The sequence below is a fragment of the Hippopotamus amphibius genome, chromosome 8, assembly GCF_030028045.1.
Source record: "Hippopotamus amphibius kiboko isolate mHipAmp2 chromosome 8, mHipAmp2.hap2, whole genome shotgun sequence".
Classification (NCBI taxonomy): Eukaryota; Metazoa; Chordata; class Mammalia; order Artiodactyla; family Hippopotamidae; genus Hippopotamus; species Hippopotamus amphibius.
In genome coordinates, this window is record NC_080193.1 from 90341206 (window position 1) to 90359016 (window position 17811).

A 17811-nucleotide genomic window follows, 5' to 3' on the forward strand; every position below is an offset into this window, starting at 1 on the left:
GGCAAAGTGAAAGCAAGAGGAGCAGAGAAGGGGGAGGGAGAGGAGGAGGGGGCAGCTAAGGATGGTTGGGAGAGAGGGAGAGCTGGGGTGGAGGTGTGCTGTGTGTCCCCAACCCTGGATGACTTCTCTGCCCTGGAGCTGAGCCCTGTGGACCACATCACCCCCTTGTCCTCTGGTTTCCAGTTGGCTTTGGTCAATGGTTGGCAACTTCAGGAGATGAAAAGGAGGGAGGAGGGAGAGATCTGGATATTTACCCCTCCTGAGTCCTCCTGGCTTTGTCATGGTGTGGGACTGTCTACATCTCACTAGCACTTCTGTTGGGTGGTTCCCCTTCCAAAGGGCCACATTCATTTAGGCCCCATAACAGTACCTCCTCCGTGTGTCCTCAGGCCTAAAGGTGACTCAACATGACCCACTGGTTCCCTTAATCTTACCTATACATCTGCATATAGTGTCTTCATTAGAAAGTCTCTGAGTGTGCTATCCAGACCTCCCAAGGAAGCTGTTGTAACAAGCAGGTGGCAGGTGCAAGATCAACTCATGCCAGATGGTCACACTAGGGTGTGGTGTGCCTTGATCACACCTAATATTCCATAAGCCTAAAGAATAGCCACTCACACCTGTTTCTTAGGACCTAGTCTTCTTCTTGGGAAGCCTAATTGTTAAAATGATGGGTTTAAGGGTTATTCTCCCTTTCTCCTCCCAAGCTTTTTACCCTATTGTCTAAGCAAGTAGAAAGTGTGCTAACCATGCTATATTTTTAATGGTGCCTACCATTTCCTGAACACTTATAATATGCCAGACACTGTACCGGACACTTTATATGCTTTATCTCATTTAATCTGCACAAAAAACTTATGGCTTAGATACTATTTTTCCCATTTCTAAAAAGAGGGAACTGAGGCACAGACAGTTAAGTAACTTGCCCAAGATCAAACAGCCAGTATGTGACCATGATGGTTAATACCAGTGGTCACCAAGATTTTCTCTTTTTTTCCTTTTGTTTTAATGACTTTTCTTTCTTTTTTCTAAATTAATTAATTAATTGGGTCTTCATTGCTGTGCACGGGCTTTCTGTAGTTGCAGAGAGCGGGGGCTACTCTTTGTTGCTGTGCGTGGGCTTCTCATTGCGGTGGCTTCTCTTGTTGTGGAGCAAGGGCTCTAGGTGTGCGGGCTTCAGTAGTTGCGGTGCATGGGCTCAGTAGTTGTGGCTCGCAGGCTCTAGAGCGCAGGCTCAGTAGTTATGGCGCACAGGCTTAGCTGCTCCGCGGCACGTGTGATCTTCGTGGACAAGGGCTCGAACCCATGTCCCCTGCATTGGCAGGCAGATTCTTAACCACTGTGCCACCAGGGAAGCCCCTTCACCGAGATTTCTGATTCTCTTCCCCTTCCTGAATACGTGGAAAACTGTATTTACCATCCTTCTTTGCAATTGCGCAGGGTCTTGTGAATAGTGTGGCCAATGGATTGTAACTTCAAGTGACGAGGTGCTCCTGGGCTGACATATTTCAGAGCTGGCATGGGGTCTTCAGTGCCACTGCCACTGCAGTCACAGGAGTATGTGTTGAGATGGGGGTGTCATGAGACTAAAGCAGGCTGGACTGCTGAGCCACTACATGAAGGCAGCTGCCCTACAGAGTCACTAGGACTGGTACTGATTTGGTGAAAAGGCCAAATAAACTTTCTTTGTGTTAAGAAACTGAAAATGTGGCGCTGTTTGTTATTACAGCATAACCTAACCATTCGAAAAGTAGAAACAGTCTTGGATTATATAAACAGCTTGGCCACTAATCAGCTAGATGACTTGAGAGTTTGGTTACCATCTGGGCCTCAGTTTCCCAGTCTGTAAAATGTTTGCTTGGGGTCAGAAGAGCAACGTGGTTCATTCTGGTTTGCCACTCTATGAAATACTCTGCAGTAGCCTGAATTTGAGCCAGGTTCTTATATGTGAGTGGGAAATGTCTCTGGTTTCCCTCTCACTGCATGCCATGGTCACTTGATACTAGCTCAGTACTTCCTCCTCCTCTCCAAGGCTCTGACTGGTGCCTGAAACCACCCACACGGTCTCCTGTATCTGCCACATCCTCAGCCCAGAGCCATCTGTCGGGGTTTTCACTTTGGGGACGCTCCTGGAGGGGAATGGCTCGCCAGCCTACTCCGTGTCAGCCGCAGCCTTGCTGACTGCCGCTCGTACCCATGACTGCGCAGGCTTCTCTGAGCTCTTTTTCTGGGAAGGCAAATGGTATTATTAAATATTCAAAAAGCCTGTGGCAAGGGAGTGGACATGATAGATGGAATCTGCTTCTCAATTGTCCTAAGAGGACAGTTGCCTGCTCAGAGTCCGGCTGGGACAAAGGGAGAGGTGGTCTCGGCTGAAGATTCCCTAGAATCCTCTGGATGTGCCTCTGATGTGTCCACCCTGCATATGGTCCCAGGACGTGAGGGCTTTAGTACTTCTCACAGACAAAGTCCTCCACTGACCAATCCTTTTGGGTAAATATCATTTTGTTCGAGTCCCATGTGATTGTGCATGGAGCTATCGCATGTGAGACGTAGATACATACACAGTCTTAAGTGGAAAGGTAATCTATATTCATACCGCAAACTCCCCCAGCTTATAGTGTACAGTGATACCCACACCCTGTAACCTTTAGCCATGTACATACACGTAACCTATTTTAACAGAGAGCCCACTTAATGCAACGTGGCTTTTAAAAAGCCTGTTTTAAGTGGCTATGCGATGTGCACGTGTAGATTGATAGCTAGACAGATAGAAATATTGATTTTTAGATACATATGTAGCAATAATAAAACTTTGAATTTATATACCTTCTTTCTCCTGGGGAATTGGTAGTCTCCCCTATGTGGATAGCAAGAAAGTTTATCTGTGCTTACGATGTGAAGTGGAATTAATATAAACACATAGAAAGCCCCACAGCAACCTGGTTTATGTCACCTTGTACCCCATATACCTTGAGCATCTGGATTCACATACCTTCCAAAATAAGGGAGACTTGGGTTCTATAAATTACAACAAGAAGATGTAATGTAAAACCATCCACACGCATGCTATACCATTATGTTATAAATAATGTCACCTGGAGTTAAAAAATTATATCTGCATATCCTGCAATGTTTATCATTGCCACATATTCAGATCAGATGTGGTTATTGACATAGGACATTGTTACATAGGTATCTAATTGTGTCAAGATCCCTTAAGCTATCTTCCATATTGTGATTTATAGGAAATATATATATTTGGTCATTCAGACGAGATATGAAATATGAGATATTTCTCATAGATATTTGGTCACCATCTACACTTCCTGGCTTACAGCTCCCCAAACCCTTGGAATTTCCTGAGTGATGAGAACAATGGGATAGTATTTGGCCTCTTGTCCATAGTTCCTGAAAACACTTCAGAAAACATGACTTTTGGATCCCACCCAAGGGTGGGAGGTGGTTGCCAGGAGAACAAGCCAAGTGATTAGAGCGTTGGAACTTTTAGTCCCACCCCCTAATTTCTGGGGAGGGGAGAGGACCTTACAGTTGAATCTATTGCCATTGGCTAATGATTTAATCAATCAAGATTATGTAATGGTGGGAGGGAGTCGCGGGAGGGAGGGGACATGGGGATATATGTGTAAATACAGCTGATTCACTCTGGTGTACTTCAAAAACTGGCACAAGAGTGTAAAACAATTATAGTCCAATAAAGAGCTTCAAAAAAAAGATTATGTAGTGAAGACAGGATTTGGAGAGCTTCCAGGTTGGTGAACACATGGAGATATCTCAGAGTGGTGCTCCTGAGAGGGCACGGGAGCCGCACGCCCCTTCCCGCCTCCTCGCCCTGCACATCTCTGGCTGCTGATTCGTAGCCTTTGACATCCTTTTATAATAAATTGGTGATCTAATGAGTAAATGGATTTTCCTGAGCTCTGTGAACAATTCTGGCAAATTAGTTGAACCTGAGGAGGGGATTGCGGGCACCCCTGATTTGTAGCCAGTTGGTCAAAAGTACAGGTAACAACCTGGACTTGCGACTGGCATCTGAAGGCAGTCCTGTGGGACTGAGCCCTGTACCTGTGGCATCTGATGCTATCTCTGGGTAGATACTGTGAAAACTGAGTTGGTTTCTCAGACACTCTGTTGGTGTCAGAGAATTGCTTGTTGATGTGGGGAAACCTAGACACACAGACACACACACCCCACGTTGGAATTGGGTTCAGGAACCGTATTTACTATCTGCTTAAGATTTGTGCACTTGAGTGTGCAGAAGTAAATACCTCAATGTAAAAAAGCAAGGAAACACAAAGTTGCCTCTTGAAATCCAGCATGCATTCTCATAAACTGGGGCCAGAGTGATGGAAGCTACGTCGTGTATGGGCGTGTCTAAGAGTTCTGTTGGTCCAGATAGGGTGGGACACGGAGTCCTGATTCTGAAAGTTGTGTGACCTTGGCGACTTTACTTAACTTCTCCATTCCTGTTTCCTCATCTGCAAACAAAAATAGAATCCGCCTTGAGAACTGATATAAAGGTTAAATGAGAAAATGAAGGTAAAGCTTCTTACACGTTGTCTCTACATAATCAACTCCCAGGAACAGTTGACTATTCCCGTTATGATCGCAGTGACCCCAACTCGTGGTGCTGACACAGCCAGAAGCCGCTCAATGCAAAGCATCATTTATGTGACACACACTCTGCCCCTCCCCAAGCATCTGCAAAAGCAAAAACGATTAAATGTAATCAGAGACTTAATTAATGTCCTGGTTGTCCAACCCCCATTCACAAAAACCAAACAAATAAATTTTGGCCTTCCAAATTCCCAGCTGGGCATTGTTTTCTAACTTCCTCAGCAAATAATACAACCTCTTCCCATCACCAGCTCCCCCACCTTAACATGCTGTCATACCTCTCCTTTTCTAATCTCAAGCCTGCCTCCTGGTCCTAAGTCCTGTCATCCGCCAATTCCCTTTATATACATCCCTGCTATTACGTACCCCAGAAAAACTAGACTACTCAACCTCCTCTTACCATTCACTTATGTGGGGAATGTACGTGTGAGTCATGTGTGTGTGTGTGTATGTGTGTGTGTGTGTGTGTAGAATGAACAAAACAGAGACTTTGTAGAAAGAAAGGCCTGGATAATGGATCCTACGCATGCCCCTCAATGCTCGTTACTTGACCTCCCTGAGTCTTAGTTTCCTTACCTAGAAAATGGGACCCTACATTAGAGAGTTGTGATAAGATGGGAGTAAGAACACACATATCAATTAAGTGCCTAACGTTGCTGAAGAGAAGCATGGATTAGTGCTAAGTAAGAAGGAGCTTGCTGCAAATTCCTTGCTTAGGGGAATGTTTGCAGTTCTGTTGGGCAAGATAACTCCTTATTAGCTGAAATAAAATTCTTTGGCTCCTTGAGAATTATCTTCTCTGAGCATTTTCACTGAGAGTGAGTCCTAGCTGGAATTGGCAAGATTTGTACAATTCACAGATACTGGTGAAATTCAAGAACATTATCTCTTACTGACAGACCATAATGATGGTAATAAACAGGGATGCCTCTGTTCTAATAAACAAGTAATTATAGTTGACAATAAATGTATAAACATGATGCTAATTAGCAAATCCTCTCATAGCTATGCCCAGTTTGTAGACATGTTTGGGGATGTGGATAAGACCGGGCACTCTGTGTTTTCATCCGTAGGTATATGAATATGTGGGCAATAAGTGGTACCTTCTTGGTCAATCCTTTTTTCTTTTTCCTTTTTTTTTCTTATAGAAAGTGTTATATTTTTAAGTCAAGAAAATGAGGTCATTTTAGCATCTTGGTTTTCAATGTAATCCCTTCAAACTCAGGTTTCCTAGTAAACTTTGGAGACTATAACTTATTACACAATTGCCTTTAGATATGGGGACACTGGCCTTATTATCTGGGTTCTTTCCAAACTTCGATACAGAGACATTGTCTGTCAATCCTTGGGATTTTGGAACGATGGGTGATGGAAGGCTGAAAGGAGAAGATGGTTAAGATTAATAAATAGTCTTAAACTAACAAATGGTCTTTACTGAACCAAGAAAAAGGCCACACAGGGGACCAAATATAGATTCTGTCCTGCTTGCAAGTAGAAGGGCCATAGCTTGGAGCTTTTATTCCAAAGTAGAGAACATTCCCATTTATGTTTCCCTAGAGATGAGCTGCAAAATTATTTTCAATGAGGAGCAACCACAATTAATTCCCTGGCCACAAGCATAAAAACCTAGATGCCCTAACTATAAACATTTTTCTAAGAAATCCTTTTTATTTTCTTTATTTTTTTTAATTGATGTAGTAAGCAAAGCAAAGACAGGCATGATTTTCTACTCGTTTCTTTCTTCTTTTATTCCTCTAGTAATTATCCTCATAAGGATCACTTTTTTTCTTAGATCCTCTTTCTCTCATCTTTTCAAGCCCATAACTTTATCTAAGAGGTCTTAATGGATAAGGAGGTAGGAAGAAGCAGTATGGCCCAGTAGTTAAGGATATTGACTTGTGGTTCAGAAAGACTTGGTTTTGATCCCCACTTCACTACAGTCAGAATAGTTAGAAATATTGGTGACTACTGATATTAACCATCATAGCCACATACCAGCCGTTTGATCTTGGACAAGTTACTTAACTGTCTGAGCCTCAGTTCCCTCTTCTACAAAATAGGAAAAACAGTAGTATCTAACCCATAAATTTGTTGCACAGATTAAATGAGATAAAGCATATAAAATTTTTGGCACAGTGTCTGGCCTATTATATGTTTAAGAAGAGGTAGACCTCCAATCCACTCCCTACTCAGCAACCAGAGTGACCTTTTAAAAAATAGAAATCCGTTACTTAAAATCCTTTGCTGGCTACTCAGCTCACTTAGAATTAAATGCAATCTCTTTCACCGTTGTTACAGGGCTCCACATGATATGATTTTTGTCCACCTCCCCGATTTCATTTTCCATCCCCCGCTCCTGTCGTTCCCTAGTCTCCACTCACACTGGCCTACTCTCTGTTCCCCTAACATGCCACTTCATTTTCACCTCAGGCTCTCTGCTTGCTGACTTCTCTGATTGGAACATTCTGCCGCAGATCTTTGCATCATTAGTTCCTTTTCACCTCTTTGGTCTAAATTCAGAAAGCCTTCCCTGTCCTCACCGTCTATTTCCCTTCAGTCAATACACGTGCTAGTGGGTCGTTCCCTATCACGCTAACCTGTTAATTTGTTTATAGCACTTATCACCATAGGAAATTACTTGTTTTATTTATTTGTCTACTTAACTGTTTTCCACACTAGGATATGGACACTGTGAGAGCAAAACCTTCATCTATCTTGCTTCCTACTGAATTTCTGTCACCAGGAATGGTCCGGACTGCAGTGGTAAATGCACAAATCTCTTCTTAGTACCTTTTCCATATCACTGTGTTGCCTCCTTCTGATATTGATTTGGAACTTGCTCTTTACTCATTCCTGTCTGGAGAAGAATATCAACTCAGGAGAATGGCCAGCCCTGCTCATCTGGTGGCTAGTGGTGGGACGGTAAGGTCCTGGCTCTGAGCTTTGTCTTCTAAGCCAGTATTTTCACACAATGGAGCTCAATAGAAACTAGACAAAAACACATAACCCAAGTACCATACTAGACATACTAAATCAGAATCTCTGGAAATGAGAATCTATCCAGGAAATCTACACTTTAAACAAACACCCAAGCTGATCTTTAAAGCACACTAAGGCTTGAGAGGAGCTCTCCTAGGTCTTAAGTTCAGCCCACCAATTAAGCATACCAAAATGCTTCTTTTTCCTGGTGATCTCTCACATGTACACTTGCACTGTCTTGTGAAAGATCAAACTCTCCATCTGAGGTCAGAGTAGAGTGCCTTGGGGCACAGAAAGCACAGGCACAGTGACTGATGCTCTCAGTGCTGTATGTATGAGTTACCAATTGCTGTGTAATGAATTACTCCAAACCTTAATGTGCTTCTCACATTTGGGGACACTTTCCTGATCACTAGAAACTCCTTGAGAAAAATAGGGTAAAGTGACATGAGTCAGGAACAGAAATAGGAGAGAAAATTAAAATCCATTTCAAATGATTCCTTATTAGTGTCTCAGTGAAAGGTTTGGATAAGGAGGTTGAGATATTGGTTAAGATGGAACTGTGAGGGCTTCCTAGGTGGTGCAATGGTTAAGAATCTGCCTGCCAATGCAGGGGACACGGGTTCCATCCCTGCTCCGGGAAGATTCCACATGCCACGGAGCAACTAAGCCTGTGTGCCACAACTATTGAGCCTGCGCTTTAGAGCCCGTGAGCCACAACCATTGAGCCCATGTGCTGCAACTACTGAAGCCCACGCGCCTAGAGCCCATGCTCTGCAACAAGAGAAGCCACGGCAATGAGGAGCCCACGCACCACAACAAAGAGTAGCCCCCACTCACCGCAACTAAAAAGAAAGCCCATGCACAGCAAAAAAGACCCAACACAGCCAATAAAATAAATAAATTAATTAATTAAAAAAAAAGATGGAGCTGTGATATTGCTCTAGATTCTTTTTTTTTGGCATGACTTTTTTTATTATTATTATTTGTTTATTTTTGGCTGCGTTGGGTCTTCATTGCTGCTCATGGGCTTTCTCTAGTTGCGGTCAGCAGGGGCTAGTCTTTTCTATGGTGTGTGAGTTTCTCATTGCGGTGGCTTCTCTTGTTGCAGAGCAAGGGCTCTAGGCGTGCGGGATTCAGCAGTTGCAGCATGTGGACTCAGTAGTTGTGGCTTACATGCTCTAGAGTGCAGGCTCAGGTGTTGTGGCACACGGGCTTAGTTGCCCCACAGCATGTGGAATCTTCCTAGCCCAGGGCTCGAACCCATGTCCCCTGCAATGGCAGGCGGATTCTTAACCACTGCGCCACCAGGGAAGCCCACTCTAGATTCTTACAATCCACAATTGAAAGAGGTCTATAGCTTGGAGTAACAATGACTATGCTGATGGTAGGGTGGTCATAATCCTTTCAGCAAATCTGTATTGAGCACCTACTACACGCCATCACTGACCTAGGCACATGTGGTCAAAATGGACTGAAACCAAAAAGCCAAACCAAAACAAAACAAAAAACCCTGCCCCACAGAGCTTAAATTCTAGAAGAGCAAATGGAAGGACATGATGCTAACATCTTACTCCATGTTTGATGCATTTCCTTCCCATGAGTTCTTAGTCGTCAGAAATTTAGTTTCCACTAAGTCCCCAGGTTCGATGAGCGAGTCCCCAAACTCTCTCCCAAGGCTTGCATATAAATATCTACTCAAAATGCTTACATGCAGAGAAATGGACTGATTGAGAGGTAGATGTCTCTATATACGTGTTGGGAGTGAGGGTTGTGATAACATACAGAGGGCTTAAAATGACTACATTTATCTCACAGCTTAGCTGGGTTCTCTCACTCAGGTTCTTTCATGAGGGTGCAATCAAGATGTTGGCCAGGCTCAAGCTCAACTGGGGAAGGATCTGATTCCAAGTCCACTCATGTGATTGTTGGCAATCAGTTCCTTATGGGCTGTTGGACTAAGGGCCTTGGTTCCTTGCTGGCTTTTGGCTGGAGGCCGTCTGTTCTCAGTTCCTTGCTACATGGGCCTTTGCATAGAGCAGCTCACAGCGTGACATCTGATTTCCATCAGAGTGAGCAAGTGAGAAGAGCCAGAGAAAGGATGAGAGCAAGATGGAAGTCAGCGTCTTTTGTAACCTGATCACTGAAGTGACATCCCATCACTTTGACTGAATTCTATTTATTAGAAACAAGTCACTAGGTCCAGCCCACACTCCAAAGGAGGAGGCAATTACACAAGGGCATGAATACCGGAAGGTGGGGAGCACTAGGACCCCTTTTAGAAGCTGCCTACCACACCTTAGGCTGAGTTTGGAACTATCTTTTGATGTGGGGCACAGTATGACAGACAGATAATAACTGTGTGGGAATTCTATGTGGCACCCGGGAATTTAATTTAAAAGAAAGCGTTGCAGCATAAGAAGAGCATGTACTTTAGGTTGAGAGGGGCCTCCGTTAGAATCTCAGCTTTGGTGTTCACCAACTGCATGTAACTTTAGACTTAATTTCTCTGAGCCTTGGTTAGAAAAAATGTGGAAAGTACCTACCACCTAAGGAGTTTTGAGGATCAAAAAGAAAATCACTTGGGCAATACAGATTCTCAGGTTGCTCCCTAAGGAATTTGTCTTCAGTAGACTTGGGGTGGCACTTAAGAATTTCTATTTTTAATAAGTACATGCACAAAAGGTGTGTGGCTCCGTATATGGTAGTTATTAATAATCTGCATGACAACAGTATTTCTGCAATTATTCTTGAGGAACTATATGTTTAAAGAGAGTCAATTGTGAATTAGTGGAAAGCAAACCGTATTGAGGATTAGAAGATGTGTAAGTTCTAACCCTCGTCTGACAATTACTTTGCTATGGAATCTTAGGCATGGAGTCACCTAACCTTTCTGGACCTCTTTTCTCCCCCAGCCTCTATAAAATGCCTTCTACCCTGAGTACTCTCTGTCTAGGAAAAGAAACATTAGCTGCTAGATGGGATCACTTTAGGGTCCCCTGGTTGGTGAAACAAGTGCAATGGCCTCTGTAATAAGTCTTTTCTGAAACTCTGCATCTCCTAATATTTCTTCCTGAAGACTATTCCTTGGAGCCTCTTATTCTTCTACTCTTCTAATTCATATGACCCCAGCGTCTCTGTATGTAATGAAATATATCTGAAAACAAGCTCGTTTAAAAGAATAAATCCATTAAGGAGCTGAGAACTTTCTGGCGTGAAATGAAAAATATTGATCACTTCTCACCTGTTAGCAGTGAAATCCCATCCAGTTAATTAACCTGCTCAGAGATAAAGTTTATTTCTGCCCTTCACCTTCAGCCCCAAATCTTTAAAACCATTAAAATAAGTACCTGGTCAATGAATAAATCTTCTCCTGGAGTGGCATTCAGGGCCTTGTGTAATCTGGCTTCAGTCTACCTTTCTGACCTTACTTTCAGCTACTTACCTTCAAGCACCTTCCACTCCAGTCAAATGGGAGGACTAAAGTATTCAGCATTCCCATTACCAGAAATATACTTCCCTCCTCTGAACTCTACATATTAACTCAGTTCAAATGTCACTTCTTAACAAAGGCTTTCCTGGAGCTCTGGCATCTCCACCTCCTCCCACCCCTCCTAATTGCTGCTAAGGTGTAAGCATTAATTACCTCCTTATTCTAAACACTCCCAAAATTTTACTACCTTTGTAGCATTTATTACTTATCACTTACATATGATTGTATACATATTTATAGTACTAGACTCTACAAGATGCAATTTCAACCAATTCTTTTTTGTGTTCCCTATATTTTCCAATATAATGCCTTAACTATGATTGGAGTTTAGTAAATATTTTTTGAATGCTTGCTTAAATTGAGACACATTGATTTCTGACTTTTATTCTTGGGGGCTCACAACTGTTTTATCGTCAGTAATAAGAAGAATCCAAGTCAATGAGGTGCTTTTCAAGATTTACATTATATTCAAAACAGAAATTTCAAGCTTTCTAGGTTTTTTTTGAAGACAGTCCTGTTGTTGCTTCCCATCCTTAACAGCTTTCTGTTTCTAGAAATCTTTTTGCTCTCAGTGGAAGTGTTGGAAAAAAACAGTCTTCTTATGGATATCACCCCTTTCAATGACTCTGAATACAAGCTTCATATGGCTTTTCTATCTCCTGCCCCAATTTACTTGCATGACATACTTGGAACTAGTATTTTATTGGCATAAAACCCTGAAACTCAATTTTAGGTAAAGTAGATATTCAGTCATGTGTGAGAGCATTCACATGTGTGTGTGTGTCTAGGATGAAGAGGAGAAATACAGTAGCTTCACTGAAACAAAAAGGCTATTCACTCAATCAGTGTTCATTTTCTTGATCACCCACTACACTTTAGGCACTATGTTATGTGCTGATGATTCAAATATAAATATTGATTCTTGCCTTCAAGGAGCTCTGAGTCTTCTAAAGGGAGATGAATATATGATAAGATCATTATCATAGGCTGTAATTTACACAATATCAGAGGAAATCACAGCATAATGTGGAGCACAGAGAATTTTCTTTGAGAGCAGATGGACTTTTTTTAAGCAAAGAAAAAACTTCGCGGAACAGTGGTTATGCTCATCAACAAAATACATATTATTTTGTAGTTATTAATAGCATCACCATCCTCTTCCAACCACTCACCTTGGGCCAGGGGTCAGCATCCATGGTGGGTGCTGAGGCAAGATTCAAACAAGCAACCACTCTGAGCTAAACAAGACCACACTTAAGTCTTTGTTTCCTAGATCTGGTAGGAATGAATCATCGAAGGAGATGGGAGCAAAGGGGCAGTTTTCTTATGATTCACAGGGCTGAACTTCATGTCAATGATATTCTGGAGCAGAGATTTTAGCATGCTGCTCTGTCTTTGGAGCCAACATTTTTAAAGGAGTGTAGATGACTCATTGGGTTAGCTTGTCCAAGTCTATGACCTTGGAGAGGTGTGTGTGTGTGTCTGTGTGTGTGTGTGTGTGTGTGTGTGTGTGTGTGTTTTGGGGGGAGCAGTTATGAGGAAAGGCAAGAAAGCAATCCTGAGTTTTAAATGACTGAAGTCTACAACTGCAAGTACTGAATATTTGCACAGACCACTATAAATTTTCTTCTTTTTTGTCACATTTAGGGACACTTTTCTATTCACTAGCCACTCACTGAGAAGGATGGGGGTAGGATGACATGAGTCAGAAGCAGAAATAAGAGAGGAAATTAACATCCATTTCAAATTACCTCTTATCAGTGGCTCAGTGAAAGGCTCAAATAGAGAGGAGTCTGGAGATATTGGTTAAGATGAGTCTGTAATAATGCTCTGGATTCTTATGATTACAATTGAAAGAGGTCTATGGCTTGGAGTAATGATAACTTTGGTGACAGTGACCATAATCCATTAAAAAAATGTACTAAGTACCTGCCACATGCCATCTTTGACCTAGGCACATAAGATTTATTTATTTATGTATTTAGGCACATAGGATTTAAATAGGCCAAAAAATTCCTCTCCTTTGGAGCTTAAATTCTAGAAGAAACTGGCAAAAATGGTGTTAGCATCCCTCTCCCTGTTAGAAATATTTTCTTCTCACAAGTTCCTAGTCATGAGGGACTTAGGCTTCATCAAGTTCCAGAATCAGTGCAAGAATCACAAAAAATTTTGTCTTTCAAGGCTTGTAGACTGATAGCTGCTTAAAATGTTTATATGAGCAGGGAAACAGACTCTGGTTGAGATGTAGACGTCTCTGTGTATGTGCGCTGAGGAGGGCAGTGAAAGTGTAGAGAGGGAAGAAATTCTACAGGGGTACCATCCACACTGATACTCTCCAGCGGGGGAAAATGCACTAGTTAGTACACGAATGCTCCCCTCCACCCCACTTGCCTTTCTCCCTCTTTCACCACTTTGCTCCCTCCTCCCTTCCTTCCTAAATCCCTTCTTCTCCTTCCTTCCCTTTCTCTTGGTCCCTCCCCATCCCCTTCCATCCAACAGTTTTTCCCTCATCCTCTCTCTCTCTCTCTCTCTCCCTCTAGCCTCTTTCCCTCTCGTTCTCTTTCCCTCCTCAATCCCTCCCCGGCGTCTGCGTCAGGCCCCCACTTGCGTGACGCTCAGGGTCTGGGTGGGAGCTGTCCACTCGCCCGCGGTGCTGAATGCAGCAGCGGCGGCTGCAGCGGCGGAGATAGCTGAGAGCCTTCCCTCATCCAGGAATCTTGTTTCCAGACCTCGGACGGTCAGCTCACCGCCTGCCACCTCCCTTCCAGCACCACCCCTTTGGGAACTGATCCAAGGGGGCAGCAGTCGCGGCGGGCGGGTGCTGAGCAACGGCGGAAGACGAGACAACACCTGGCAGCAGCCTGGAATCTGATTTACTTCCTCTCGCCTTTTATAAGAGATATATTTATATATGGTTTTGGGAAGTCGCGAGGACCAAGCCGGAGCCAAGTACTGGCTACCTCCTACCTCGGCCACGCTGCTTCATTTCCCCCTCCCCACCCTCCGCTGGCACCGCAAACAAGCCTTACCTCGTTGCTTTTACGAAGAGAGGTAGCAACAGCGAGCCCAGCCAGCCAGAGGCAGCGGAGAGGAGGGAGGGGCGGAGGGGGGGGGCCGCAGAGAGCCGACCGAGGCCGCCCTTGGTGGGGGTAGCGGGGGCAGAGCTGCCGTGAAGACCCAGCAGCCGCCCTCCTCCGCCCCCACCCCTCCAGAAGCACTCTTTTCTGATCATTTGAGAACCGAATTATTCTTATTCCACTAGTATTATTTCATTTTTTGCTACCCCTACTCCTCACTCCTGAGCCGCCCCCACCCCACGCCTGCCTCGCCTCTGGTTGCATGGCAGCGCTGCCCCGGCGCGGGGGCTTAAGGCCGGCCCCCCGGGAAGGAGGAGGAGGAGGAGGAGGATCATGAAGCCGGGAGTCTTGGCCGCGTCGGACGGCGAGCAGCAGCCAGAGGACGAACCCGAGCAGCCCCCGCCCCGGAGACACCCGGACGCCGACAAGCCGTCGCCGCCGCCTCCGCCGCCGCAGCATCGGCGGCCTCGGGCAGACCCGGAGCAAGAGAAGGAGGGCGACAGCCGCCCAGAGGAGGACCCCGAGGAGAAGGCGAGGCCACTCACCCGCCCGGACCTGCCCTTCTCCTGGCGCTCGCCCCTCGCCCAAAGGGACCTTTGATGGAGCCAAGGGAAGGGGGCAGAGGTTTTACAGACTGCCGCAGGGGTGGGCCGGGGGCTGAGATCATGTAACTACTCCTTCCTCTAGTCCCCTCCCACACGCCCCTCTTCTCTAACCCTTATCTCTACTCCACTCTCTGCCTCCCACCCCCAAACACACACCCTTCTTCTAGCCAGGATCTTAATGCTCAGGAAGGAGGTGGCTCTGCAAGGGTTAAACTACCTTTTCTGTTCTTCTCTTTCCTTCCCCCCCCAACCCACCCCAGTCCCTGACCTTCCCACCTCTATTCTCCTAATTGGCTTTCCCCTCTTCTGTGCAGCCCTTTGGCTGCAAAGGCAAAGCACAAGCCCCTTGCCCAATTTTCCCTGAATCCCTTCCCTACCACCCACTGTTCTCTTAACAGCAACTCTGGTGCTTCTGGGGGTTAATTGCCCCAGTTTTCTGCCCAGGAGAATTAAAACTTCTCCCAACCTCCTCTCTTCCCCACCTTACCTCCCTCACCCCCTCACAACCAACCTCCTGTCACCTGAAGGAAACTATTTTTTCTCTCTAGCACATACAGTCCTCAATTCTTCACTGAGCTAGCTTGCCCTAATCTCAGCTCAGTCCACTCCAAATTTTATTGATAACCTTCCCCACCCTTTTATATGAAAGAAAAGAAATTTCCCACTGCCTAGGAATTAGAGGAAATACCCAATAAGCCTCTCCTGGGGAACTTTCTAACAATTAGACCTTGATCTCAAGGCCCTAACAGCCCATCCTCGATATTCTTTTCTCTATCCCCCTGCCCCTACCAGTACCACCAGGTCAAAGGCAAAAAAAGGAGGCACCCAGAGTAAAGCTTAAGGTTGGGGTAGAGGTGGGGGGGCAAGAAAAATTTTTGGTTGTTGTTGGGCTTTCCAGGTAGAGTTCAGAATCAGTGACTCACAGTTATCAGCCCCGAGGGCAATTTATTTGCTGCTTGGAGGGGATGTAAGAGGAGCCAGTGAGAACGGAGACTTCCCCCATAACACAGATACACTGTGGACCCCCTCAAACCATCTTATCCTCTGCAAAGACTCCAGCTGTCCCTGCCGGGCTCTCTGCGTCCACTGGGCACATGCGGATGCCCCTGAGTGGGCTGCTCTTGTGGTGGTGGTGCTGCTGTGCCTGGTACCCCTGTGGATTGCGCGCTCCAGCTCCCCAGATGTTGCGCCACCAGGGTCTCCTCAAGTGCCGCTGCCGCATGCTCTTCAATGACCTGAAGGTTTTCCTCCTGCGGCGCCCCCCTCCAGCGCCCCTGCCCATGCACGGCGAACCCCAGCCCCCCGGCTTGGCAGCCAACAACAACACCCTTCCGGCTCTGGGTGCCGGGGGGTGGGCAGGCTGGAGGGGCCCTCGAGAAGGAGTGGGCAGGGAGACCCCGCCCCTGCCACCTCCGCCACCTTTGCCACCTTCTGTGGAAGATGACTGGGGTGGCCCAGCCACAGAGCCCCCTGCCTCGCTGCTCAGCAGTGCCTCCTCGGATGACTTCTGTAAGGGGAAGGCTGAGGATCGCTACTCCCTGGGCAGCAGCCTGGACAGTGGCATGAGGACCCCGCTCTGCCGCATCTGCTTCCAGGGCCCGGAACAGGTGAGACCCTTTTTCCCTTCTCCTGCTTCCATACGGTATCTCCAGGTCTTGCAGATTGCTACTCGCCTATTTGCCCTGGGGAACCACTGTGATGTTTCTAGTGTGAGGACTGTAAGTTTTAAGGGATCCTCCATGATGTGTCGTGTGGTTAAGTTTGCGCAAGAGGTGTCTGGTGCCTGGTGGAGCCTGTTTGGTGGCTCAGTTGTACCCAACTTTTAAATTTTCTTTCCAGTGCTCAATCGGAATATGTTCACTTCTATCCAAAAATTTCATAAGCATCCTCAGAGTAGAAGATTCAAAAGTTGGAAGGGATGAAATGAAGAAACTTGGTGGTACATTCCTGCTTGTTACCAAGATATCCCTGTACCTGACTTGTTGTTACTGACGTTTCCCCAGCCCATCTTCAGTTCCAGATTCAGACTTCTTTCCTCTCTGATAGTGTGTGGAGATCTTGTCCTCAGCAAGCCTATGCCTGTTCCTTTGCTTTGAGATGAACCGCTCCCGTATTATATTGACATCCTCAGCAGTGTGTTTTAGTCACTGAGGAGGAAATGGAGAGGGATTATACATTCATGAAGACTGAACAGTTTGCTAAGATACTTCTTGGCAGTCTCAAGTTTTTCTAGGTTGAAAGCAGGTAGTTAAGTAGAGTGAGAGTGAGAGTATGGAACATGGAGAAGGAAGTAGGGAGTCTTGTCATAACTATTTCCCTTCTCAGGCCTGAAGCACATGAACTTAGAAAGTCCCTTAAATTCTCCCCGTCCAGGATAGGGGATGCTAAGTACCTGATGGACCAGAGTCTTCCCAAGGCCAAGGGTTCTCCCTGTCCCATTCATTCAGATTTTCACAGACATACTCACCCTATACTCACCCTCTAGCTCAGCTTTTAATCTAGTTTCTGCAGTACTGGATAGCATGTGCACATTCTTCTAGAATCGTGAGTTGTGGTAACACTTTCCACAGAATCCAAGATAAGAAAGGTTAATCTAAAAAGCTGATCTAGTTAGTGATGCTGGTGAAAGGACACTCAGTTGCACCCTGAGTAGAGTTATGTGGTCACATCAGCCACTTCTTCACTATTTTCCCAGAAATGGGAGTAAGACATCTGTGTGCTCCTTAGACAAGTGGTGGTAGAGTAGGATGCCATGCTTGTGCTCCTGAGTAGATCTGGTTCTCTTTGAGGGCTTTCTCTGTGAGAAGCAGGTTTCACTGACATTTTCATTCATTTTGTCTTTGCTCAGAATGGGCAGGGCACTTCAGGGACAGATGATGGTGGGAGCCACAGCCTGGGCATCATGAGAGGAGGTGATGTGGATCTCAGTGTGAATACATGTCTCTGAGAGGCTGAGGGCTGGCTTCCTCCTTCTTGTAACTAGGACTATTTAAAGTCCCAAATGGACTGCCGCCCAGAG

The 17811-nt window shown here is 45.4% G+C and overlaps 1 protein-coding gene across 1 annotated transcript in view; it reads left to right on the forward strand.

Annotated features, from left to right (window-relative positions):
- The first annotated feature begins 15886 nt into the window (after positions 1–15886).
- The window catches only part of MARCHF4 (membrane associated ring-CH-type finger 4), a 98519-nt gene continuing 96594 nt past the window's right edge, over positions 15887–17811 (forward strand). The window contains exon 1 of the mRNA XM_057744739.1: positions 15887–16399. Within this exon, the coding sequence (XP_057600722.1) occupies positions 15887–16399 (513 nt within the window). The remainder of the gene's footprint in view (positions 16400–17811) is intronic.